This window comes from Apteryx mantelli, chromosome 4, assembly GCF_036417845.1.
Source record: "Apteryx mantelli isolate bAptMan1 chromosome 4, bAptMan1.hap1, whole genome shotgun sequence".
NCBI classification, from domain to species: Eukaryota; Metazoa; Chordata; class Aves; order Apterygiformes; family Apterygidae; genus Apteryx; species Apteryx mantelli.
In genome coordinates, this window is record NC_089981.1 from 27062634 (window position 1) to 27089274 (window position 26641).

Genomic DNA, 26641 nt, shown 5'->3' on the forward strand with positions numbered 1-26641 from the left:
AACTGGTGGATAACAGAAGTACCATTATACCTCTTCTCCCAGTGCGAGTTGCCCTTCACTTAACCAGCCACATGCATCCAGGAAAAGTTAGTGGGTTGGAGTATCCTTGAATATGATTAGCATGTCCCCATTAGCGCACTGGCTCTGGAAGGGAATGTTGTTTTCTAGCGAGTGAGTGGGACAAGGAAGGAAGACAGTTTCCCCCTCCATCTTGCAGTGCCTGAAGTATTACTTCCTTCAAGTTTTGTGACTATGAGTGACCGAAGAAGAACAATGATGGCAGAGTAAAGGTATGGATGAACACTGTGTAGGAGCCAGACCGTTCTCTAAGCAGCAAAGCTGCTATGTGTGGAGAGCGGGAGGGTCACTCCCCATGCCGTCTGCGTAACAGCAGCCCTCGTGACTTGGAAGCCAATGATCAGTTTTGCCTAATAGCCTTCTGAAAATATTCTGTGTTATAACAGTTCTTTACCAGATGTGTAATGTGTCAATGAAACAGATTATAAAAAAATACAGACTTTGAGGCATGGAGATTGTGAACCCTGATTTAAAGGATTTTTTTAGTGATACACTGCTGTGTATTTCACAGCGCCTATTCATATTTCATGTATAGACCATGATTAGAATGACTGAGAAATAACTTCCATCTCCCTATCTAGGTCACTCTGTTTTAGACACAAAAATAGTTTACAATAGATTTTGCTATGCTGGTAATATAAGGAAATATGAAAATGGAGACTATTCTCCTAGGTCAGTGGCAAAAATAGTGAGAAATGAAGATAAAGTTTGGCCTGGTTCTGTTCTTACTTGCAGTGGGGCGAATCAACAGTAACTCCTTTGAGATCAAGGCAGATAAACATATATAAAGCATGACAAATGAAATTGTCAGGCCCATTGTTATCAGACTGGACCCCAGGGCTTTCCAATACTGTGAAATACATATCATAAAGCCCACTTAAACTCATTGATTAGCATAGCTAATCTATGTGACTCAGATCTCCTGGATTTTACTGATACCCATCTTTGCTGTTTCCATTTGGAACAGTCCTTTCAGAAGTTTTTCCTAAAGCAGTAAGGAACTTTAAATTTTACGTAGCACAGTTCTCTATTTTCAATAAGCTGCTGTTCCTTTTGCCAGGTAAGAGCAGAAAGTGTACATCAAAATGGCTGTGTATGGAGCTGGCTGTGTATCTTAGTATGGTAGAGGTGCTGTGTGAGTCTCATTTCTAAAGGAAATTCCCCAGGACTGAGTTAAAATCTGTCATGTGTTCCCTATTGGGTTTAGCTGCTCAGAGCAAGGAATCAGTAACCTCAGGATGCAGCGCAGCAATCCATATGTGCCTCAGTTTTAAAAGCTGAGGTAACAGCTGGATCTGGTAGTAGACAGCTGATTATTTTCAACTGAGATTTCCGCTAAAGTTAGTGCTTTTTCCAGAGGCAGACAATTGCTAGCGCAGCTGAGTTTGCTGAGCATGAGGCTTTCAGTGAGGCACTGCTGTGGTCACCCCTGTCCCAGACACAAGCAGGAGAACTGAAATAGTGGCATCGGATAGAGCAGATTCTCTATAGTATCACCTTGGCCAATTACTTTTATTAACATCTTCCTTGATCCTGACGTCCATGCACAAAACAACCCCTCACGTCCTGTGCAGGCGTGGGCGTCTGTTGTGTCACCGTGATGTATCCTGACAACAGCATGAGTAGAGGCATGCTCTCCTCAGTCTGTTTGTTCTGCCTTGGGAAGGTCCTTCACTGAGTATGTGATCCGCCAAGTCTCTTCCGACTCTGTTTTCTGTTATTCTGCGATTACGCACGGAAAGTGTGGAAGTGGCAGTTTGTGCTCCCAATGTGAGGGCACAGATTTTAAGTTACAATCCCTAAATGGAGAAACTATCATCAAGAAGAAAGTTCCTTAAGTGAGGTGAGGAGAGTCAGTTTGTGTCTTACGATTGGGTTTTAGAAAAGATGAGTAACAAAACCAGCACCTTCCCCTAACCTGAGTCTTGCTAGAGATGTCTTCTTTTTGCTGGACTCCCTTCTTTTTCTCACAGATCACAATGCCTTAATCTGGAAAGTAAGTCCACACATCCTATGACTAAAATCTGCTAGGCTTCCTTGCTTCATCCAAGGCAAACAGAGAAACTTTTGCATTATCTCAATGCAGAATAGCTTGGTACAATTGTTTGTGGCCTTTATTCGTTTGGCAATGTTGCCCAACCTGACAAATGAAGCAGGAGCCTGGCATTCTTTTCCATGGTTTGTAAACACCAATTGATATATAAACGGCAGCAGCCAAATGTAAATAGACAATCAGCACAGCAACAAGGTTGAAGAGACCAGTTTGCAAAACAGGCAGATTTTCTTCTTTCAGCAGTCTTCTCCCTCCTGGTTATCAAAGGCTGGCACACACCGGTACCTGGAGCAGACCTGTTTGAACATGTTTTGTCTTCCTTTGTACAAATGTGGAAGAATGGATCCGCACGCAAGCGTTCCAAATCGAGAAACAAATTTGAAAAAAATTGCTACAATACGTTGACTGATTTCTTGCCAAGACAGCTACCGAGAAGCTTCTTGATCTGTTCTTCTACTGAGAAAATTAAAGGGGGGAAATACATACCTTCTGTAATTAAAAATTAAAACCAGTCTGTTCCCTGTGTGCTGAGTTTCCTCAAGGGGGAAAAAAGAAGTACCTTTGCTCTGCTTTCACTGCTTGGTGTCAGCAAAATATTCCCTAGCTGCAAGAGTATTAATTTTTGTTCTCAGCATAATGGTACTGTTAACACACCAGGACTTAACCATAATTCAAGGTGTTAAAATGAGAGAAAAAAGAAGGGGTCATATTTTGTGTTAATAATATAAAAATGGCATAAATATAAAATTATACTTTCCCTTAACAAAAGAAAGAGCTGTAGCCAGCAGGTGAGCAAGAGAACACTATAGGGTGTGGTAGAGATATTATTAAATTAACTGTGAAGCCAAAACCTCTGTGTGTGCATGCGTGCGTGCGTGTGTGTGTGTGTATAAAATATCTGGCTATTTCAAACTATAGAAGCATGACAGCTGTGAAAAAGGAGTGCCGCAGGGAATTCTTTTAGAGTTTGATTTTTTTTTAAATATGTTTGACATGGAAAATGTTTTAGTACAAATAAAGCAACTGGTATTGAACTTAAAAAGTGTATGTGGAGGGGGAGGGAGAAAGAGGAGACTGCTGTGTGGAACAGGAATGAATAATTCATGATATTTAAAGAAAGAATGCCTCTGAAATGTTCTGCAAGGCAGTCCATGCTGATAACTTGGATGGTTATTTTCCCCCCCATTTAAGGCATCATTAATTCAACATCTTTGTAATTTTTTTAAAACCTTGTAAGATATTTCTGAAAGAAACATTATTTAACTTAGATTAGGATCTTACTTATTCAGATAATTTCATATAAATATCAAAGAGATGAGTAGAATTATTTAACCGTAAAGAGACAGCTTTAGTACTGTAAGAAAAGAATCTAGGGTTTTATGTTGCTTTTTTTAAGAGAAAAAAGCCCCCAACGTCTTTGCAAACTAAAATCAACCTCATGGAAGGGAGAAAATAAGAGGAGATATTTTGAACATTACTCCGTAGGACACCAGTACAATATAGTGTTAGTGAATGCATTGTAGCAGAGCTTCATACGCAATCAGAAGCCAATTGTTACTGGACTGTGTACAAGCACATACTGTGCTCAATGGTCTGATGAGGTATTATGGATATGATGCAAAGAGACCTTGTGGATTAGAAATGTACAATTTATTAAAAAAGTGAAACAACTGAACATTTAAACTGAGCTGAATACAATAGCACTTCAGGTGGTAAATAGGGAGAACTCTGAGGAGTTGAGTGATTGCAAAGACTTCAGGTATTGTGCTTTATTTGAGGGGGCTGACAAAAAAATCTAACTCTTGCAATGTCCTGATTATACTATTTTGGATTTCTGTATTTTCTTTCACTATTACATTCTGCTTTCAATGTGGAAAAGTTCACACAAAACAGACTGATTATTGTAAACCTCAAAAATGTGCAGAAGAGCAGCCTGTTAAAATGTAGCCTATAGATAGTACATAACACTGACTTTAAATAAGAAGCTTGAGTCAAAGTGATACTCCATTAAATCATAGTTATTGTGTAACTTATCTATCACTTTATTAACCTTTATCTATCACTTTATTAACTTATCTATCACTTTATTAACCTTTATTAAGCTTTGTGAACAGAGATGATTTTGGCTGCCTTTGAAATGCAATACAAAAAATAGTAAGCCTACACAAGACTGTAGGGCAGGAAAGGATAAAAACTATTCAACTGCTACAGAAACAGGGGGTAAAACAGACATTCTCAGCTCTTTATATTGCAGATTCCACTGTTAAACTATTCCACCATTCCTTCATTGTTTACATTGACTAAGAGTCTTAATGGCACTGTGTGACATGTTGTTGCTGTGGTTCAGAAGTGGCAACGCCCATAGATGCTATGAAATATAAAGTTGCAGGGCTTATTTCAGATCAGTAGTATTTTTTATTTTCCAGAGTATTTACTGTCCTCTCAATGCAGAAGGCACATACTTTTCGTTACTAGTGAAGAGAACACAGAAATTTTAGGCTTCCTAACCTTTCAACTTGAGCAGGGCCCAAGTTCTAAGAGATAGCTAAGATTAGACTTCAGGCTATTTTTAAAAGCGCTTGAATTTGTCTTTTGTCTGTGGCTACCTGAAGGGAATTGTCACACGACAGAAAACCTCAAAGCAAAAACAAAAAAACAGCCTCAACCTGTGCTGAGGCAGATGGGTAGCTGGCCCAGGAAAGAGCCGCTTGATACTGAAAAGAAATCATCCTGCATTGTACGGGACTGACATTTCTCGTATTAGAACAGATGTATGCTCTTATAAGCAACACACGGCAGCAACTGTTTTTTTCCTGCTGGGAATCACCGGGGTTTCCTGGGGTATCTTGTCTGTGTGCCCCATTTTGTGCCCAAGTTCCCATGCTTGCCTGGAACATTGCTTCGGCAAATGCAAATCGGGAGTATCACGTTTAAGTTTTGCCAGTTTGCCTACCAGCTATCTGCTAACAAAAAGTTCCAGGGGAGCATGGCAAGCCCATGCCCAGCTATGCCTTTTGTTTTTGCAGATGTTTAGGCTTAGAGGAGTGCTGGAGAGCCCCGGCAACGCTGGGGCCCTGTTTGCGCTTGTCGGCTGCTCTTCTGCGCTCATTGTCTGAACCTGCGTGCATTGTTCTCCGACAGGTGAGAACTACCCGGTGCAGTTCATTCCCTCTACGATGGCAGCTGCTGCCGCTTCTGGACTCAGCCCTCTGCAGCTCCAGGTATGTGCCAGAACAAAAAAATGTGGGACGCCAGCCAACATTTTAGGGGGAAACTACGAGCCAGCTGTATGCTAAATAATAGTCTGCATGCTAAATAATTTTTTGAGCACAGCCCAGGAGGATTAACACCTTGTGTACTTACGGCACTGCAAATAGAGCAGTGTGTGGCCAACCTTGATACTGGGAGTGGAAGACTTTGTACTGTGTGTTTTATATCAGTGGAGTTAATGGTATTTTTTTTTAATTATATGACCAGTTGTCAGGAGATATGTTCAGAAATCTTTTCCCACTTTATTTTCATTTAGGCTTTTCCCTCTAGCTGCACTGCACTACCTTTAGTTGGGGCAGTGAGTGTAGCAGAATAAATGTGCATTATTGGGTTTTTTTTCTTTTTCTCAGGCAGTGTGGTGTTGACAATACAATAAATTGCAAACTCTCTTAGCTTCTGTATTTAGGTAATCTTAACCTTTCCATGCATTAAGCTGGTCAGATGCCAAGCACGGTCAGGAGCCTTGGTTTGGTCATTTGTTTATTTTTGGAATATATAGAACTAAATGTTGTGAAAGAATGATTTATGTGCCATATTATTAGCTAGTTTTTGTGGCAAGAAGTTTTTAATTTCACAAGAAAAGACACAACAATGTCATAAATAATGAAGAAGCAGTCAAAAGCTTTCGGAGTTAAAATGTGTGGAAAGCAAGTGACAGTGAACACGAGAGGAAAAGTCGTTAAAGATGCATGTAACTATTTGCAAGCAAACCTTTGAAACCACTGTTTGAGTTAGGTTAGGGTTAGTTTCAGATACAAAGTAGGGATAAATTGTGCCTAAAGTAGCAAAGTACTGCCATATTCATGCCAAAATATCTGTTTCACTTACCCTTCTGCAATTATATCTTTTTCCAAAGGGAGTAAAGCAAATTAAAAATCCTGTAGTCTTTAGCCAGTGCACATAACTGGTATTCTTCTTACAGAGATAACTTAGGGTAAGTGAAAACAGGAGCAGAACTCACTGTTCAGTGATGGTCCAGAACTGCCTAAAAAGACTCCTTGAGCCTATGGCTGACCTAACCTAGAATCAAAACCTGGACAGATAATATCCTGACACTGCAAAGAAAGATGGCCTAAAAATACTTTTGGGGGACATTAATATTAAGACTATATTTAAGACGTCTCCGAGTTTAAAACCAAAGAGGAGTTTTTCAAAAGGAACAATTGCAGGTACCCAAATTCACTGCTTTGAAAATCTGTACTGAACACTTAAATAAGCTCTGTTAGCTTTAGTTGAGAAAATACTTCAGAAATCAGCTTTGTGAACAGAGATGATTTTGGCTACCTTTGAAATGCAATACAAAAAATAGTAAGCCTACACAAGACTGTAGGGCAGGAAAGGATAAAAACTATTCAACTGCTACAGAAACAGGGGGTAAAACAGACATTCTCAGCTCTTTTGCAAGAACCAGTTGTAGCTAGGATTCACAAAGCTATTTGCATATCAGCCCTGTTTTAGAATTGTAATACCATTTTATTAATTTGCAGAAATGATTGGCAATGCTGTTATAAACCATTGGTACAATTAAAGAGCAAATAAAACAACCAGCAACATGCTGCAGATAAATTGAAAAACATTTGAGTGTTTGAGGGGCCAGAATTTCCCTCCAGATATATTTATTAAAAAAATTTTTTTTTCATTGTTTCCCATCTTTTTATTTTATTTGAATTTCACCCTTGTGGATTTTCAAAACCTTTATAACTAACATGTCATGGGCATAACACCGAAGTAATACTTTGGTCTTCAGTTGCTACCTGTTTATCTGATTGCCAGGTTGGCTGAACTGAATTGTATTTGCTCCTAGTATAATTTTCTCTTTGTGTGATTTCCCTCAATGTTCCCTAAAAGAACATTTTATTTGGGTGTGTTTGAGGAAGGAAATTTGGTGTTATACCTGATCATGAAAACTATTAGGGGAGTAGCCTTTCAGCTCATTTTCCATCTTTGCTTCCCTTCCCTGTTCTTTCTCTGTCCTGCTCCCTTTCTTCCATGCACCCCACCCACTTATTTATTTACACGATTCCTGTGACCATGGTGTCTGAGTATTTCCCAACTGCTGAGTATTTTCCCAACTACTTTTCCAGCTGGGGGGAGAAGTAGCTAATTCATTTGCAGCTTTGGTTTTGTTTCTGTGTGTGTGTGAGATCTATGAAGAACTTGGTGAGGGAAAACTATTTTCAATTTAAAAAGTTTTGCATTAACTGTAGCATCCTAATTTTACCAGCGCATTCTTATTTCTTGCAAAACTATATTCCATAATCCGTATCCAGCTTCAGTTAAAATTCTCTCTTGGCTTCAAACTTTTTAATCTCTCCCCCTTTTTCACTTATGTTGTTGGCGATGTCCATGCTTCAGGTAGGAGGTAGCAGCAATTTTGTGTACTTCATCTTTCTGTGTGTCAGGACAACTTGTGTGGAAGTTCTGACTCTAATAGCCCAGAGAACAATTTACTCCCACAGAGAATGTTTCTCCATGGGAAATTTATAATTAATGGCTTGCCAATTTTATTGAAGCTATTTAGCACGTTGGTGTCAAAATGCATTTTCTCTGCATTGTATGTTTGTGGTTCACCAGTGGATTATGTATCACCTTGAGTAAAGAGATCTGTATTGAAATCACATCTGGTAATCTCTCAAGTAAATAGTTTTAGTCTCATGGGCCTTGCATAAAATGAAATTAAAACTTTCTCCTTCAACAACAGAGCTGAGTAAAGAAACTAAATTTTGGCCCATCCACTCTTAATATTTTGCAGCATTTTGATTAGCTAGCATTTTGATTAGCTAGCTGTAAAACACCATATATATTTGGATGTAGCTTTGAATATCCTGAAAGAAAGTTGTAATTACCACATGTTTATGCTGGTCTGTGTTCCTGAAGTGGTGGCGTGCTGTGCTTTGGGTTGGCTTTAGGTAGCTTCTTTTTATCCGTATGCTGATCTCATGAGGGCAGCATCAACGATGGTGTCGACAGAAAGCCTCTGTCACACCAGTTTCCCCAACAACTTGACCAAGATATGCGTGGCAGGACCAAGCCTTGTTAGGACTCTTTGAGTGAGGGCCTTGCTGATGAAGGAACAGGACTCTGGGTTTGGTCTAAGAAGAGGGACCAAGCTCTTTCTGTTCATCCCTCCAGCTTCAAACAACTGTGAGTGAATCCTGCCAAATCAACCTTCTGCTAAATAGTTTACTGATATATTACCAAATACACCCATAGCAGGTATGCACAGTGGTGTGTGAACCAGTTCTGATGCATGTGTGTAACACAAGTGTGTTGCTGTAATTAATCAGTGTGAGCAGTAAAACATGTCAGTAATTTTCCCTTTGCTCCTCTGTTTTTATTCCCTCCTTCTCCAGAGTTTCTCTCCTTCCATTTCCCTGGATTTTATCCCTACTTTTCAAATGTTTGCACTGATATTAACTGACTTGAGCTATGGGGGCACAGTAGTCTTGCTAAAAGAGTGAGCTTGATCGTGAAATGGGTTTTCCCAACTTCCATGGTGCTAGTAGTAGTAACCTACTTACTGGGAAGTCCCGTGGTGGCTGAGTTGGCACCTACGTGTCCTCACTTTCAAACAGGAAGTGTTACTGCGTGCTCTTTATTGTTTAAAAAGCTGCTTTCATTCTTATATATTTCTATAAAGCAGTTTATGTAATAAATAAGGAAGTGTCGCAACTCTCAACCACCACTGATAAACTGTTGATAGAAATGGAAGCAGTACAATGATGCTAGCTGGAGTTATTCCTAAACAAAGTGAGCTCTAGGAAAAAAAGCAAAACAGAAAAGCTTTAGTTCATAACTTTTTCCCCAAACTATTTGTGTAATTTGTCCTTTGAAATTTATCGCTTATAACACTAATGAACCTTGGCAAGTCTTAACTATAGTTGCAGCTGTGTTCTTGAAGCCTGAAGTTTTTATAATCCATTAAAAAAATTTAAATTTTAACTAAACACATATTTGTCTCTTCCTATTCTCCCCTCCCACCTCATCCTACTCCTCCGTACTCTCTTCTAATTGCAGATAAAGTAAATGACCTTTTGTTATACCACTGGGTGTGGATCCAGTGCGCTGCTGAAGCATTGCATAGCCTGCCTCAGGGGCACAATATTAGTCGAGTGAAGGCCAAAGAATGCTATTTTTAGTTGAACAGTTCAGCAGATGGAGGCATGAATACTCATATATCTGAAGGTTGAGGGGTTTGAACCATTAATTTTGATAATGTATTTAACCCTGGGAACAATCAGAAACTGTAACTCTAAGGTTACAATGCTTTTGACCTTTAGAGAACAGAGGGCACTCAGTACAGTAAACAATATATTACATTTCTACTTATTCCAATTCTCTCACACATATAAATTTCAGGACACAGTTGACATTTGCTTTCCTCAGCTATTTTAGTGCTGGTCCTTAAAGAAAGTCAAGAAGAATGTGCAGGAAAGAGGCCAGTGTAATGCGACAGTCATGTAAATATGGCCTTTAAATAGCTAAGATGTTAAATGTGGCCTTTTATGAAGAAATATTATTCTCGGGAACTAGAATCTTGGTGACTTATTATTCCAATGAAAAAGTTGTTTTAGTGGACTGCATCTCTTTATGGAGTTTCCCTTATAAGTTGTAACCTTAAAGCAATTTTTTAGTGGGGCTAATGCGATCTGATAGTGATAGCTTACACTGGAGGTGATTTGGTCCCACTCTGGTACCACATCATGCAAAGTGATGTACCTGCCTTATGTCTTATTAAATGATGCATGCTCCTCTTCAACAAATACAGCAGTTAAATATCACGCAGCTTAAGTATTTCTAATTAAAATATCTCCATGTGTCAGCATATTGGTAATGTATTATTTTAATCCATTTATTTTGTTTATGAAACAGTGACATATGTTTAGATTGTGAAATATATGAGCCTTAAAAATCACTTTATTGAAGAAAATTAATTTCTACAATGCTGTCTCAGTAATGTGTTCACTCACCCAGTCAGTCACTGGCAGGGCTGCCAGTCTTAATGTTGGTTAGACACAGTTTAACAGTTTTGTCTGACATAACACTCTCGGATGTAGGCAATAATAATTTTTTCAAATGCAAAAACCATGGCGTTTTCCTTTCTTTTTTTTAACACAATGAAGAATGGGGATTGGGTAAATGTGAAAGAGATTTGGTGAGACCAATCAAAATTAAAAACAGCTAGTTACCTTTTCAAAGTTAGACACTGTAATTTGTTTGTCAGCGGGTAGATGTTTGGGTCAGCACTGTGAGTGAGTGACTGTCAGCAGGAATTCCTACAAGACAAGTAATTTCCCTCAATGCATTACTGACAGATTGCTCACTTCTTCGAATCACTAGAGAAAACAAACTTAATATTGTTACAGGCAGAGTTTCTGTCTTCATTAGCCTTATAGAATGATTTTATCTAGCATTCAAAGACTACCGAGCTCTAGGTGGGCATATTTTAACAGAATGTTCCTTATTATGATACAGTGAATGGTGGCCTAAATTAAGGGAATGGTATGTGCAAATTTCAGTATATGGAAGTAGTAATTTAAATATTTTGGTGGTCTTCTTATATAGACATTTAGATGGTAGCAGAGGAAGGAAAGAGGTTAAAAGAAGATTTTATTAGGGCTCTGAGAGACCAAGCAAGCCCTTTAATGAAAATAAAATTAAAATTATGCCAAGCTTGCAATACGTAGGAAAATTTAATTAAAATCAATGAAATAGTTATACTTGTTCCCGTTTTCTACTTGAATGTTTATGTCTCTGTATGTAGTATCTGTGTTATCAAGTTGAATTATATCAGTGGCAGTATCAATGAAAATGATGTCATTGAGTCAGTATTTTACTGTATGACCCCCTTTCTTTGCAGAATTTCTTAATCGTACATCTTCTCTTACTCTTTCTCATCTTCAGCCCTGAATTATCTGCCCAAATGATTTTCGTCAAGAAATGACAGCACATCAAAATTGAGACTTTTTGCCGGAATATACTGATTTTGATGAAATTGTTGCCAGGAGAATTTTTGTAGCTCCTCCAGTGCTGTCATTCCTGGTCAAAATGAGAGGGAATCGCCCTATTCTCAAATGAGTAAAAACAGACAAAGAAAAAAACATTAGCTAGAGTAACCAGCTTGAAACATCAGCATTGCAGCTGCAAGACTCTTTTCTCACCCATATAATGACCTGCATCTCCAATGACTACCTTAAACAGCCTCTCTTTGTTACTCTCTTTTATTCCTGCTTAATGGAACAGTGTCACAATATTTAATAAATAAAATACAGGAAAATTTAAGAAAGACACTGTTTCTATAGTCCAGTGGTTCTCATACTTTTCTTGGCTGTGGCAAACCGAAGAGTGGTCCCTGGCTAGCCATTTCCCCCGCACTGCCGGAAGTGCTCTAGCCAAAGGCTCTTACCTAGTTCTCTTCTTCTGCTCCTTTCAAATGGCAGCCCCCTCCTCTGCTTGGGGAGCTGCTCTTTGCCTGAGTCTGCTCTCTTTCCAATCAGGCAGCTAAGGATCAGGCTCCCAGCCTGATTCCCGTCTTTTGCACCTTTAGATTTTCCCAAGCAGGGCAGCTGCCTTCCAGGTCCTTACACTCTGTTACAGGGAGAATTTACCATTAAGATCATAATGGCACAGATACGAACTCACTTATCAGGAAACTCGTATGCTTAAAAAGACGTCGTCTTTATAACCTGGGTGGCAGGAGGTTTCCTGTGTCTCTTTATTCTGTGTCAGCATGGGAGCTCCAGCCCACCCAGCTGACCCAAGGGGGCTGAGCCCCCAGCCTGGACGGGTTGTTCTCACTGCCCCTTGCTGAAAGCCCAAGCTCTGTTTTAAAATAATTGTGCTTGGCAAAACTCCCTCCCGGGGGGTGTATTCACTCAGAAGCCAGTAAGAAGCAAATAAATTACTGCTGAATTTACTGATAGAGCACTGGAGGCCAGTATGACAGAGTGTCATCGGGGGACAAGCACGTTTCATAAAGCTCTTTTAGGATTGTGGCACCCCTTTGGGGGACAGGCTGACTGTAAGGCTGCTCAGAGCTGGTGGTTGGACTCCTTCAAGCTCTCTAGAAATGGATGTGGTGTATGCCTCATAGGAATTAGCTGTGAGTGAGTCTGTTTCTGGAAGTTTGCAGTTCTGATAACCTTAGAGCAAACTTAATTTGGCTACAGATTACAAAAATGAAGGAGGTTTTTTTTCTTTCATGTGAAGGTGTTAACATATTTGGATGTTTAGGAACTTAGCAGCAGTCAGATTAAAGACAAAGACGTTTTTTCATTAAGCCAGCTCTATCCACAAAGGAAGAATCCACTTCTGTATCATCATTGCTCCTGGACTAATTGCTACAGAAAGAGAAAACTTAGTAACTCACTTCTCATCTGAAATAAAAGTTACAAGAATTGTGATGGTTAGAAGAGACCTTCTAGGTGTATATACACAGACACACACGCACATGCATGCTCACAGGAAATAGAAGAATTCTCCTAAAGTTCATGGACTGGAAAGATATCATCAACTGCGTTATTTTCAAGGGCCTTCACTACAGAAAGAGAATATTACCTCCCTCTCTCCCCATGCAGACAAAAAGGGAAATTCATAGGAGACGAGATAAAACTCAACGAATATGTTTGTAGATATTGCTGTCAATGAGTAGAGCCTTTTTAGATGATGAGATGAGACTGCTGTAGCCTCCTTGCACCCTGACTATCTCAGATATTGTCCATTTATTTATCTGTGGTGCTTTTAGAATCCATATGATTGAGAAACTAGAAAAGCTTGCCAACTCTTATGAAGTATTGGAATCATCTGTCCATGTTAGACTTGGCATGAAGGCTACATATGGCTATGGGGCACAACAGAAGGTTTGCAGATCACTCCCAAAATAAAGGGGGAGGGAGGAGCATCTTAAGCAATAAAGGAAGAAAAATATGGCATGTTTAGATGTCAGTACTGAGGGGCCATAAAGGGATCAATCACAAAATTTAAGTCCAGCACTAGTGAAGTCGACACAATGGAGCACACATTTTGGAATTGTGTAAGGTTGAAACTAGGGAGGATAACTGGATTTACAGAAAATAGCTAAGCATAAAAACAAATAAAGAAGTATTTCAGATGCAGGAATAGTGAGAATGTATTGACATGTCTGCTGGACTTTCTGGAAGTGGAGTGAGCGATAAAAAGAGGTAAAGTCTTTTCAAAGAAGTTGCATGATTTGTCCTATGCATTAGAAAGAAAGACAAGTCACCGGATTTAACTAGACTACAGCTTTATTAAGTAACACGTCTGGGAACTATCCATGGTAATTCATCCGGTACAAGCCATCTATTCTGCTACAGTCTTCAACACCTGGGGGAGGGCTAAAATCAGGCCTCGTAACCCTTTTAGTCTGGTCACAACAGCGTTGCTGAAATATCATCACAACCCTTCTTTATCAGAAGGCTTGGCAGGCTTATGCTAAACACTCATTTGCTTGTGTAAAATGCTTCAAGTTACAATGAATTTGTAATAGTAAGTCCTCAGTTACCTGGTTTGGAAGTGTAAATGTGAATTTTTTTAGATGTAATTTTTATAAGCCCATTTGAAAAAATGTTTTGCATAATTTTGCATGCAATTCCTTTAAGGAAATTATTTAATTTTCCTTGAAGGTACATGAAAGTTCTAAATGTGCAGTAAAAGATCAGTGTGAGAGATCTGCTAAGCAGCCTGTAAAGCACAATTATTTTTAATGCCTTAAAATAACTGTAAACTGGGCTTGTTTTTGGCTTCACAAAAAAAAAAAAATCACTGTTTTTTGCATTTAAATATACATTTTAAATATGTTGACTTATCAGGTAATGCAGCAGGCTGAATGGGGACAAACCATTTTTAATGGTATGTTAATTGAATGGGATGCTAGAGATGCACCTCAGTGACTTTTCTTCCAGATATGCCCCAGCTGACTGATAAAGCTTCTCCTGATCAGTAGAGCCAGTATATATTTATTATATCCCTGTCTTTCTTCCATTTTTGCTAGTGAAAATAATAGAATGGCTGCAAGCTACTGTATGAACTGCCTGTGTCTCTTATAAAAGTATAAAAGCATTATGGCTTCAAACCCCAAGCAGCACTTTTGAAAATTCAGATCTTAATTGTAGAGCTGCTTCAGCATCTTCTCACAAGGCTGGGATAGAGATAGGGGAATTAAGAGAGGTAGTTTAACTGAGAGTCTCCCTTCTTCCTGACTTGCACCCATTTATTGGGATGGTGGCTCATCATTCAGTCATGGGATCCTGCAGAAATTTAATTGTAGGGCTTTTGCCTCTCAGGGTGATCAGCAGGAGTAGGTGAGTTGGGTTTTCTTGTTCTGTGTTTATACAGTTCTGGAAAATATTGTAGTAGCTATAAATGGCATTTTGTCCTTCTGGGTGGTCAGATGAATGAATCTATTTCAAGTCTTAAGAAATATTTCTAGAGAAGATTTGTTGCCACTTACGTTTTACATGTACTGATTCCTTTTACTGATCCCTCTGATTTTCTGCCTGCCTATTTTGTTGCCAGGTTGACAAACCTAGAAAGTCTACACTGGAAGCAGCAATTACACAGCCTTCTTCTGTCCTGAATTGATGTCATCCCCTGTAGGATTAGGAAAATAATTACGTTTTTAGTCCCCTTCAGCTAAGATTGTCTACATTACTGGCAATTGTACCAGTGACATGGACATGTGCTTACTAGGAAACTCATTCACCAACTCATTTCACACGGATCAACAAGCAGTTACTCATAATTGCTTGTAATCCTGCTGACATGAGCCAGAATGAAACTACTGACTTCCCTGACAGAGCCCATCCTACATGCTACCATTTCTTTTTAAATATAGAAATATATAAAATACTGAAATACAAAATTTGATGAGTTTTAATAACTGTCATCAGTTCAGCAAGCTTACTGTAAGTAATTGTTTTTCAATCATATAATTCTATTTTCCTTATAACAGTATTCTCTTTAGGCTTCTCCTTCTTTCTATCCTAGCTTTAGTCCAGGACACATTTCCATACATAAGTGAGTGACACTGTCTGAATTCTTGAGTTAACTGCTTTTCATATGGATCCCTCACATCTGTAGTTAAAATTTATGTTAGCAGTAAGGAATAAAGAAATGATTTTTGGAAGAGTTTCTAAAACAATATCAGGAAACATTTTAAATTCCGTGTATGAATAATTTGAGTGCTGCATCACCAGAGAAGGTAATATTAGGATAGTATAAAATGAACGAGGAAACTGTGTTCTGATGCAATGAGTAGATCTGGTTATATTTTCATTTTAAATAAGTGCTGCTGCTTTGCTTTCCCTGAAGGTAAGAGTTGAGTTTTACAAATTAGACCCATTGCCTGCAGCTGTCTTTGGAGTCATGCATCCTGCTCCTTGCTTCCTTTCCTAGGTGAGCTTGTTACTCTGTTAACTTTGATGCTGTCCACAACTTTGAGGAGGTAAAATTTACACTATAAAAATGCCCAAAACAAACGCTAATAGAGGCAAACATAGGAAAACCATAAAAAGATTATCTTCAGCATTTCAAATTATTTCTTGACTAACATCATCCACTAGAAACTTGAAATTATTTTTTTCCAGCAAATGCAGTTTTCCTTTGCAGTGACTAGCTTTGTATTGAAGGTTTCTGGACTTAATTGAACTTTTATTTTATTTCTCTATTTACTTCTATATCAAATATATAATAGTTTTAAGCAGAGTGTGTCGTAGTTATCGTGTAAAATCATAACAGATTTGAAGATTTTCTGCCAATTTCCAAGCTGTGTGGTGTATCATATAATCTGGTAGAATCACAATGGTAGTAAATCTTGTTCTTCTTTCCTGTGCATGGTAAGCGATGGTAGTCTGCAAGACCTGCCATCTAAAAGTAGCATGTCAGTGTTCTGACAGCATTAAGGGAGGGTATTCAAATCTTTGTGCTAAAGGGAAGGATTTTCGTGACATTTGTGCTATCTTCCTGTAGAGAAAATGGCTATAGACATCTGATAAAGTTTTTGCATATTGTTGCCTTGTTTTATCTTGATATTTACAGTATCATTAAGATAGCAGGCTTTTATTAATGCTCACATTTTATCTTTAATAGGAATACTTTCTAATCGTATTCAGCTGTACCTCGTTCAGACACTAGTAATGCTTCTGTAAGTTCACTAATAGTGTATCCATTTTATGAGAAAATGGTGACAGATTCACAGAAAGTGCATTTGAACTGGGGAATGAAGACTGCTTCCCAGCTTCTGAGTCCTGTGCTGCAATGGGACATGGGAGCCCACAGGCCCTCATGGATTGTGTGCTGTGGTAGAGGGGTTAACCACGTCCCATGATGGGACAGAGAAAGGACTAAGACTGGAGGCTGCACCCTGAGGGTGCTCCTGCTCTGCAAGAGCAGAGTGAAGGAAGACTCCCAGGTAAACTACCTTTCATTAGGTGCACTTCTTGGGAAAAAGTGCTGCTAAAAGATGTTTCAAAAGCACTCTTTTGGGTTTGATCTTACTTTCAGAAGAGACTCAAATAGTGCATGGTGTGTGCATGGTAGCACACAACTATTCCATTATTGTGTCTAGCAAAATTACAAGACAATAGATATGCTAAGTGGAAGAGATGAAACTTGTTAGCATTCTTTTATTCCTTAGCATAACCTGATCTGGACCAACTAAAATGCTTGCTCTTTTTGTCACGCCTCAAGATAAAATTTCAGTGTTTCAATGACAGAAGAGATGCTTATTGTTTTAGAACTCCCACTTTATTACCTATAGCACATTATAAACACTTAACAGAAGCCTCAGCTCACCTGATGTTTTAAGTATTTTGTATAAAGAGCAGTTGCTATAACCACTACAAGCATTTGTGGCTAACATACTTCTGTGCTTTTTCTTCTTTCATTCTTTTCTTACACCACAAAGAATTCAACCAGGGAAAAAGTAGTAAGGTATTACAGCCTATTCCTCCATTAGGTGATGAGCACAGATTGTGTGGAAAGGGCAATTTTTATTACCACATTCTCCTTCCTGTTCTTTGTCTAGGATTCTTTTCCAGAGTACTCAATTTGAGATAGCAAATGGTCAAACCTGAGCATTTCTTGTTTGTTTTTGTCTCCATTTAGAGTTTTTTTAGTGCTACCTACACAGAGCTGTGCAATTGCAGTATTTCGTTCCCACTGTATTTCTAGTTCCTACTTTGTGCGGCAGTCTTGGTGCATGCAGCAGGTTGCATGCCAGTAGATGAAACAGATGTTTCAGCCATACTGGAATGGAGCGGCATGCTGCATCAGGACCTGGATATTCCTCTTGACATCTGGATGCTGCTGGGTTGGGAAGCCTGCCTTAGGCCAGGAGGCTGGAGGAGCCTTGTGGCAGTGAACATAGGGTCTTTGCTGCTCTTTAAGCGATTAGTGCACTGAAGCAGCAATAATGCTGAATTATCGCTTGGTTGCGTTCTTCTAAGGAATCTTGGGACAAAGGCAGAGTCACGGAGGAGTATTTACAGTAAAGTCATGTTCAGAAAGACAAGACTAATTGCCATATATTAAAAAGCTTTCTTTCAAATGATTTAATAGTAAAATTGTTATGGATACTTTAGGAAACTTTTTACAAAGCAGTAAACAAATAGCTCACAGAGAAACCTCCCTTTCTCGTTTAAAATCATTAGGATGAAAAAAGACAATTTCAGCTACTTTCCAATTTCATGATCAGGTCAAATTGTATGAAAAAGACAACAAAATGTGACTGAGGACATGAAATTGAAGGTATACTAATGTTCATGCCTACTAGAGACAAAAACGTGAACTTCTAATAGCTGCAGGGAAGAATATTAGATATGGGAAATGTCTGACTTATGCATTGATTCTTTATAGTTTCACTTTATCAAGTTGAAAATTGTGCTGCATGTGCTGCTGGAGCCTAAATTGTCTGCTGCAGCACTTTCCTTTATGATGTGTGTTATTTAAACACAATAGACATGGTATATTGCATGGAAATAGATGTTTAATGTTTTGTGATTACTAGCTGTCAGAGGAAATAGCATTTAGCCTGGATTCCCCCCACCCTTTATAAATTGTCATTGTTAGGACCAATGTGTTTAAATGAGGGTCCTCTCAAACAAATTACAGCTTTTTGGAGAGCATCAGGTAATATTTTGAAGAAGACCAGTTTGTTGCTCTCATTTAACCTCTAGTATTCTAAAGGGGTTATATTTAATTAACACTGGCTAAAGGCCTGACCTGAGAGGCAACCAAAAGTGATTGAACTGCATTTTCAGATCCAGGCTGTAATCTGTTGGGAGAGGAATAATAATAATAAAAAAAAAATTAGAAAGCACCATTTACTGAAATTCTTTCTAACTAAGCTGTATTTCAATGGGCCATTTAATGCTCAGATGGACAAAGGTATTACTTCAGTCATTGAATTGTATCAAACCCTTTCTCAGAGGCCCAGTTTAAAAACTCTACAGGAAAAGTGGCTTAGCATCATATTCTCAGCAGAGCAACACTCAGTCTGTTTGGAAAAAAAAAAAGAGTGAAATGAGATGAGACACAACCGCCAAGTCAGTGAGGATTTTTGCCTCTCCCTCCAGTCAGTGCCTTAACAGGGGAATTGCTCTTCAGGATCCAAGAACTCCATATTCAATACAGAAGGCTTTTAATTTTATTTTTTGTTAGTAGCTGTTACTTTGTTCCCCCTGGTCAGCTTTTGGCCTGCCCTTTCCTGACATGGCAGAAATGTCACTTTTTCTCTGGGGACCTTAGCAGCAGTACCTGTACTTTACAGGGTTAGATTTTTGACTCACTCTAGATTCACACTGGAAGAAATAGCAAGTCTAGTTTAACTATCACAGACTGAAACACTTGTGAGCTGAGTAGTTATTTTATTTCAATGGAAGCAACATTACATATATTCTGTGGTAATGTGAGATATTTAATGCATTGTCTAAACTTTAATTGTATAAACATTTTAGGATACATCTTTGAATTCATATTTTTTGCAGGGAGTAAACTTTTCTTTTGCAATTTTGATGCTGTCTCATTAAAAATTCCCTGCAGCCTCATAGGGAGATGGGTGACATTATATTTTGGAAACTTGTCAAGGTGCTGTAAAACTAGTAAAGCAACTGCTTTACTTCCTAAGGGGAAACAAATACAGTATTATGGAGGCAACTGCCAGATGCCAAATTATATATATTGTCTTAGCTACTTGCAATGATTGATAATTTATTTTAGCTCTAAGCATTCTTTCTTGGCTTTGCCCACAGCTTTACAGTAAACAGGTTGTGAACAGGCAGTTTCTGAGAGATTGTATTTAATTGTCATAATATAATGAAACCGAAGCTGGGTACAGTCTTGGGAACAATGCCTAAAATTGAGCTGCTTGCATTTAGGCAGCAAAGCATTTTTGAGCATTTTGCCCTTGTTGAGCTGTTTTGATGGCCATTTCTACTTCATTACGTCAAAGCAGAATGAGGTCAAAAGAATGAGAAACATAGTTTCCAAGCAAAACAGAAATGATCTTAAGAGCATCTTAACGCATATGTGCCTCGAGGCAAGTTCAGCTCCCTATTAGCTCTGTAGCACTGCTCCAAATTTACATGGCTGTAACTGAGAGAGGGCTTTGGGATTGGATGTCTGTGCTGTCAGGCCATGGTGATAAACAGGTGGGCACGGGAAGAAGAGAATAGATCTCTAAAAGTGGATTATGAAGCACGGATCTATGGATTTATTGATCTGACATCTTCTCAGTCTGCCTTTTTTCTTTTTTCTTTTTTGGTCAGAATAGCAGTATTAGATTTGGGACCAGAATGTATTCTCTGTAAATCTTTTATTTAAAAATAAGCAATGTTGATAACACTTAAAGACAAATTAGCCAAATGGTAATTTCATTTTAATTTTACATTTCCCATTACATTAAAATTTAAATAGATATGCTATAGCTGGCAATACTAATTCAGTCTCTTTCAATACAAGCACATAATATGACAAATAAAGCCAAACTTTTAATAATACTGCAAGATACAGGAGCCACAGTATGCCAGAATAAGTCAAGGTCAAAAAGGTCTATCATTTCTTTAGAATGCATGCCACTGTGATCATCTAGTCCATGCATATTTTGATCAGGACCTATTTCATACTGTGTGACTGTTCTTTAGGAAGCGATGATAATTTGCTTCTTCAAAAGCTGAGGCAAGAAATCAAAATCCATGTAGAATAGATATGGTACTGCTACTTGTTTTCCCCAGTAGAAGTCTGGATCTTTGTCACTGACTTTTTTAACAGATCCCCTTAACATCTGTCCAGCAGACTGTGGGCTTTATTAGCAGACAAGAGACCCACCAGACTTAGAGCCTGCTGGGTCCGTCTTCATCTTCACAGCTGTGGATTAACTCAGACTTTCCAGAGGAGGACAACCATATGGGATAATTGGTGTCATTGGGTAGCTAAAAAAAATATGAAGAAACAAATGTCGTCCAAACACAATTCACTGTTTTTACAGCCACAATTACTAGTCTGTTTAAGAAATAAGAAAGGCAGCATTACACTAAAAAAAGAAAATCTATTCATATCTATGTGGGAACCTAATCAGGCTTTCGTTTCCAATGACGATGGCTCCACAGTCGCACCAGGTCTGCAACAAGAATGCTCCTTTTGTGTGCCGATAATGTGGAAGCGATAAAATTTCCTATAAGAGACATATGTGTTTACATCACGAGATGTGTTATTTGACAAAATGCTTTGTTCTCTGCATATTTTCCATGCAGAGTTTCATGCTGGGTTGTTTTGCTGGAAAGCTTTGATTAGCTAGAATTAGTTGCTGAAGGAAAATAGACACTTTTGTTTTATAAGTCCTCTTGCTGAGCTGTAAATTATAGTAAAACATATAAGAAGTGACAGAAAGAGGTGCTGATTTGAACCTCTGACCCATGATCGGCATAAAAACATAAGATAACTCTTTCAAAGGACTGCTGAGGGCCATAAATATTCCATGGTCCACTTAAAGTTAGGCCTTTTTAACAAAATAAAGCTGTTGTTTTGCATAAGGGGATCTTGACTCTACAGTACTACAACAATGCAAGCTGCAGTATCTAAAATATATAGGGGTGCTTTCTTTTAATTTAAGTATGGGTTGGCCATTATCCGCAGCAAGGCAGCAAAAGCTGTGAGAGTGATTTGTCTTTTTCTGAACCAGTACAATGAATCTGTGGTCAGTTAAAGAAGCTGGGACCAGCAGATACTCAGTGGGGAAATTCAGATACTTGTTACTTTGTAGCTTGAGTAGTAAGCTCATTGGCATTGAGTGGAATTTAAGGACACACAAAGATTTCCCATGACAATATGCAGAGCAGCAGCAAGACACTGAAATTACTGGTGTTAATAGCTCAAAACCCACAAACTGAATGAATATGAATAACCAGCAGAAATATTCTCTTAGCCTGAGACAGAATTTTTTTATAACTTAGATTTCTAAAAGCTGTTTTTTCTTTAGTACATGCACACCTGAACATATAGGGAAAACTGAAGTCTTCTAACTCCATCTGCAAATACAAAACGTGTTATTTGTATTTTCACAAATTCAGTTAGTTCATTTGCACATATTGGGCTGTAAACTGAGAGCACATTAGGCAGCAAACACACAAATGATCATGCAACAGTCTTTGTTTTTATGACATTAGTTACAATAATTCATTGGCTGCCTGTTTGTGTTACACCTTAAGGCCTTTTGCAGAGGTATTTGGTGCACTGTTATAAAAAGTAGAGGATATTGACCCTCAGTAACTATACATGTAAACCCTTTAGACTCTGAGGTAGGACAATATATGGGTCTTTAAAATCAAAATAGTATGTCACTGTCCGCTGTGGATAGATTAGGCATGTACAAACAAGTGAAAGCAAGGAATGATACTGTTAAAAGGAAACCATGTACATATAATATAACATTTGCATTCTGTAGAGAAAAAGAAAGCTTTGAAGTGTGCTATTACCTATTATTTATCACATTTCTAAATTAAACACTTTCTTAGTTGTTACTCCAACTTCCTGTAGCTGTGCTTGAGCAGCACCATTTCAGATATACTCAAATAAAGCCAAATACTCCTCAGTTATTTATCATAAGTATGTGAGTTAAATTGATGTTGCATACTTGGTGGTTCTTAAATTGTAAGCTGCTATTATCTGTGTGGTGGCACAGGTTAAAATGAGAGGAGGATTTGGCCATGGTACTTGTGCATCTATAAAACTCACCTAATTTTGATTCATTAACTTTTTCTGAGAACAAACTGAGAAAATGCTACTGAGGCATCGAAATTTCGTCAAAACAAATTTATAAAATACGTTGTTCTAGCAGGTAGCATCTGTACAGACATACTATACAACATACACTTTTAGCACAAAATGTTTTATCTATTTATTTCATGAGATCTTGTTTTCATCAGCAAAGCTTGATTTTTCCAAGTCTCAGATATTTTGTTCAAGTAAGGGTTGTGTTTGTGTGCGTGTGTGCATTTACTTCAACGTTTGCACGTGTACCTTTCCTTCCCTTTCTCCTCCTCCTGCTTTTGGGTGGAGAGCCCTCGCAGGACACACATGCCGAGCCGTGATGGGTATTTTGCTAGCGACAGCATCTGCTTCCTTGGCAGCCTCCACAGGCAGTAGCGCTGCTGCTGCTGCGGGGCTGCCCCTGCCTTCGTCACGTGGCTACGCTGCTGATGGGTTACTTAGGCCGTTTGTGCTCCTGCATGCTGTTTTCTGTTAACCTACCTTCGACTCTGAGGATCTGTATTCAAAGGCATCTTAAAATAAAGGGAGACAGCCACGTGCTATTTTTCATATCAATAATCCAATATCCCCATTTTCTACCTTGGTGCTATAGCAGAGGTCTCAGATGAGATCAGGATGCTGCTGTGTTAGTCACTGAATATATTTGGTGTAAAAGACATCCCAAATACAAAAAATGCTATTAATATACAAAGATAGGAAAAAGTAAGTACAATTAACCTAACTTTAGAGACAGTTCTCACACTTAGGTTGAGCTGTGTGTGACCTTTTTAATTGGGATACTTAGGCCTCCAGGCTGCTTTTTGAAAATGTTACCCTGTGTGAACTCCTGAAGGCTATACCAGCAACAGGGGGATCAGGTCAGCGTTGAGCCCTTGTTTCCACAGTTACTCTTTATGATGTCCAAAAAATGAGTCTGAGCAGTAATTGAGTCTTCAAACAGAAGAAAAACTTTCTCTCACAGAAAGTCCATTTCCTTTAATCTGTTTGGCATCAAGCACATTTTAAGCACCTCTACAGCAATAATAAAAAATAAACAGTCCCACTGAAGTGGGTTTTCTGTGTACGTGTGTGTGTTGGGGGGGAGGCGGGGGGCAGGGGCGTTTCTGAAGTTTGTGCTGGAAATAGTAGAGATGTTGCGGGCTTCAGTGAGCTTGTAAAACCATTTGTGATTAGACACTTCTAAGTATTTTTAAGTATTATTTCATGTTGTATACTCTGAAGGAAAATTCTAGAATTACAGCTTTGCAACACTACATACTAAATGTACTATAGAAAAAACAACCGTATTACCTCTTGCAGTGCATGATTTCAACAGCACTTGCAGTCACTCCTTAGAGTTTCTCTTCTTCAGAAACCGAATTACTCACCATCTAAATAGCTGAACTTTCATCTCTATAAATAAGATATTACAGCTTTGCATAATTCATTTAAAATGCTGACAAATAAGGATTCTCACTTGATTCTGAGTAGTTTTATTGTTCATTGTGATTTACTGTAGCAAATGTATTTGTTGAAGATGTAACATAGGACTTGCATTTTTAGTAACAGAAGACTTTAGAAGTAAGCAGAGTCCATAGAATTTTGCATTTTTTTTCAAGCAAAAAGTCTTTCTAACACCTTTGGAGAAATAATGTACATGTATAAAAAGGAGTGTGTGTTTTCATTTTGGTCATAAATCTTTTAGTAAAAGAAAATTAAGAAGTAAATGTTTCTAGAACAGATCTCTGATCTTTCTCCTTGCATCAAGACAGCTTCTACTAGATTTGTCTTTGCGGCATCTTTCAAGCGCATCCGTTGCAATTCACCCAGTTAGGTCAGCCCTCATTGCCTGTGCTTTGATTATCCTCTTCACTGACAATTACAACCACTCTCTTACCTCCTTGCTTCTCATATTACTTTGCTTTAGTTTCTCAAAATGCTTCCACAAATAACACATGAATTATGCCACCACTGCTGTGACCAAATTCTCCCTCAGCAAAGCAGTCAGTTGAGATGTCTGGTCCTTGCTTTTTCATTTGTACATGTACAAATACAGCCACTCTCTCCATTTCCTCCCTAGGCTTATATAGCTAAAGAAACGGCCTCTCCCTCATGCAGCATTTGATCATTTTCTCTTTGTTAAAATACCTTCTTGAAACAAACTTCTTCCATTAGGCCTGTCATTGATAAGCCACTGGTAAGACAATTCTGTTTATCATCATCCTGTGTTGGGTGGTAAAACTGTCTATCAGAAAGTTAGCAAGTTATAGTCAGCCCAGATCTGCCTTCACTATGTTGATTCAAGGCCTTTTCTATTTTATTCACCCTGTATTACTTCTGTAACATTCGATTCTCAAAGTTCTTCACCTTTATTCGTTCATTTAGACACAGATGCTGCAGGCTGGGAGCTGAGTGTCAGTATTCCCGCTGTAAAAAAAGGAAACATCTGGTGCATAGAAAGGTTTGCTCTGGGCTTGTTTGATTTGCTCGGTGTCATTGAGCAGCGCATGCGTGTGACATGTTACAGGCTTAAGTGCAGGGGAGAAGTCATACAGGAAAGGGACCTGAGCTAATGAAAGAGTTTTGATTATTGAAAACTAGTTGAAAAAACATCATTGAGAAAAGCCTATTGAAAAAAGATATTGAAACCTGAGAGAGGGATGTGTACGGCCTAAGGCCTTCGTCTTCTGCCAAGATGTGGATGCACATTGGCAGCCAGTGCAGGCATCCTTGGGTCTCATGAAAGTATTTCACAAAGGTGTTGTGAAACTTTGATGACATTAGTGAAGGTTTTAACATTTGGATAAATGGGGATGCACTATTATTAGTTCATGGATTTGTATGACAAATTTTAGATCATAGATGATACTTTTTCTCAAAAGAGTGAAGTGGAAATAATTCATCAAATGCCACAGGCAATTTCTGAAGCAGGGAATAACCCCTGCTGAATTATTGTTTTTATTACTTATTCAATTTTTCTTGGATGGTAGCTCTAAGCTATAGCAAGAGTTTAGTATGAATTCTGCTGTTTCCAAGTGAAAATCAGTACATCTTCTGCTATGCTGTACAAATGCTGTGCACAGTGCTTTCCCACTCATCTGTATTATTTTTTAGGTAGATGAACAGCACTCAGACCCATAGTGACCTCCGACTTCCATAAATTCCTCTGAGATTTTTTGAGTAGATTAGGGTGGGAATAGAGTTTCAGAAATAAGTGCTTGTGCCCATAAGCTTGTAAGTTCATAGGTGCCTAAGTGTGAGTTTTCCAGTATGTGTGAAAGATACAAGATTTCACTTGCCTTTGCCTTAAGTGAGACTTATTGCATTTGAAAATCCCACTCTTCAGCATCTGATCATGATATTAGAAGAACCTGATGTTGAAAATTCTAAAACTAAATCCTTGCTCACATACTTCAACCGACCTGGTTTTTAAAATTGTTAACTATGCAGCATCACCCAGTAAATGAAGATCAGTACCACTTATATATCCAGCCTGTGACTGGGTTGTAAGAATCTAACTTAGTGATCTTTTTTTTTTTAAAATACCAGGCCATACATTTTTAAGGCTTTTTAAAACAATCTTGAATGCTTGATGGTTTTGAATATCCAATTTGTAATCAAGAGCCTTCTGAGTCAGTGGTCATCATAAGGGATGTGTAATGTTCTTCTCTTTATGTGCTAGAGATATATTGAAAGGAAGATATCTTTCAGTAAGGTAGGTTAATTTTTTTAGTCACTACTCAATAGTTGGCAAGTTAGAATTTCAATAGGAAAATTTCCATTCAAACGTGTGCTTTTGAGAGTTAAAAGCTAACAATCAAAATTTGTTCACTGTTTTTTGCTCTTTAATCTTGCAAATAACAGCTTCACAACCTGACCATCTCAATGTGAGGTCCTAGATTGCTGTTTAGAACCCTAACAGTGGTATTTGCAAAAATATCCATTTTACCCCTGCAGCAGTGGTGTGCACATATTTTT

At 38.4% G+C, this 26641-nt stretch overlaps 1 protein-coding gene across 14 annotated transcripts in view; it reads left to right on the forward strand.

The window, feature by feature from the left end:
• The window catches only part of SOX6 (SRY-box transcription factor 6), a 381215-nt gene that overhangs the window by 283677 nt on the left and 70897 nt on the right, over nt 1-26641 (forward strand). For all 14 annotated transcript variants that reach the window (XM_067296074.1, XM_067296075.1, XM_067296072.1 and 11 more), the window contains one exon: nt 5273-5352. In XM_067296074.1, the coding sequence (XP_067152175.1) occupies nt 5273-5352 (80 nt within the window). The remainder of the gene's footprint in view (nt 1-5272; nt 5353-26641) is intronic.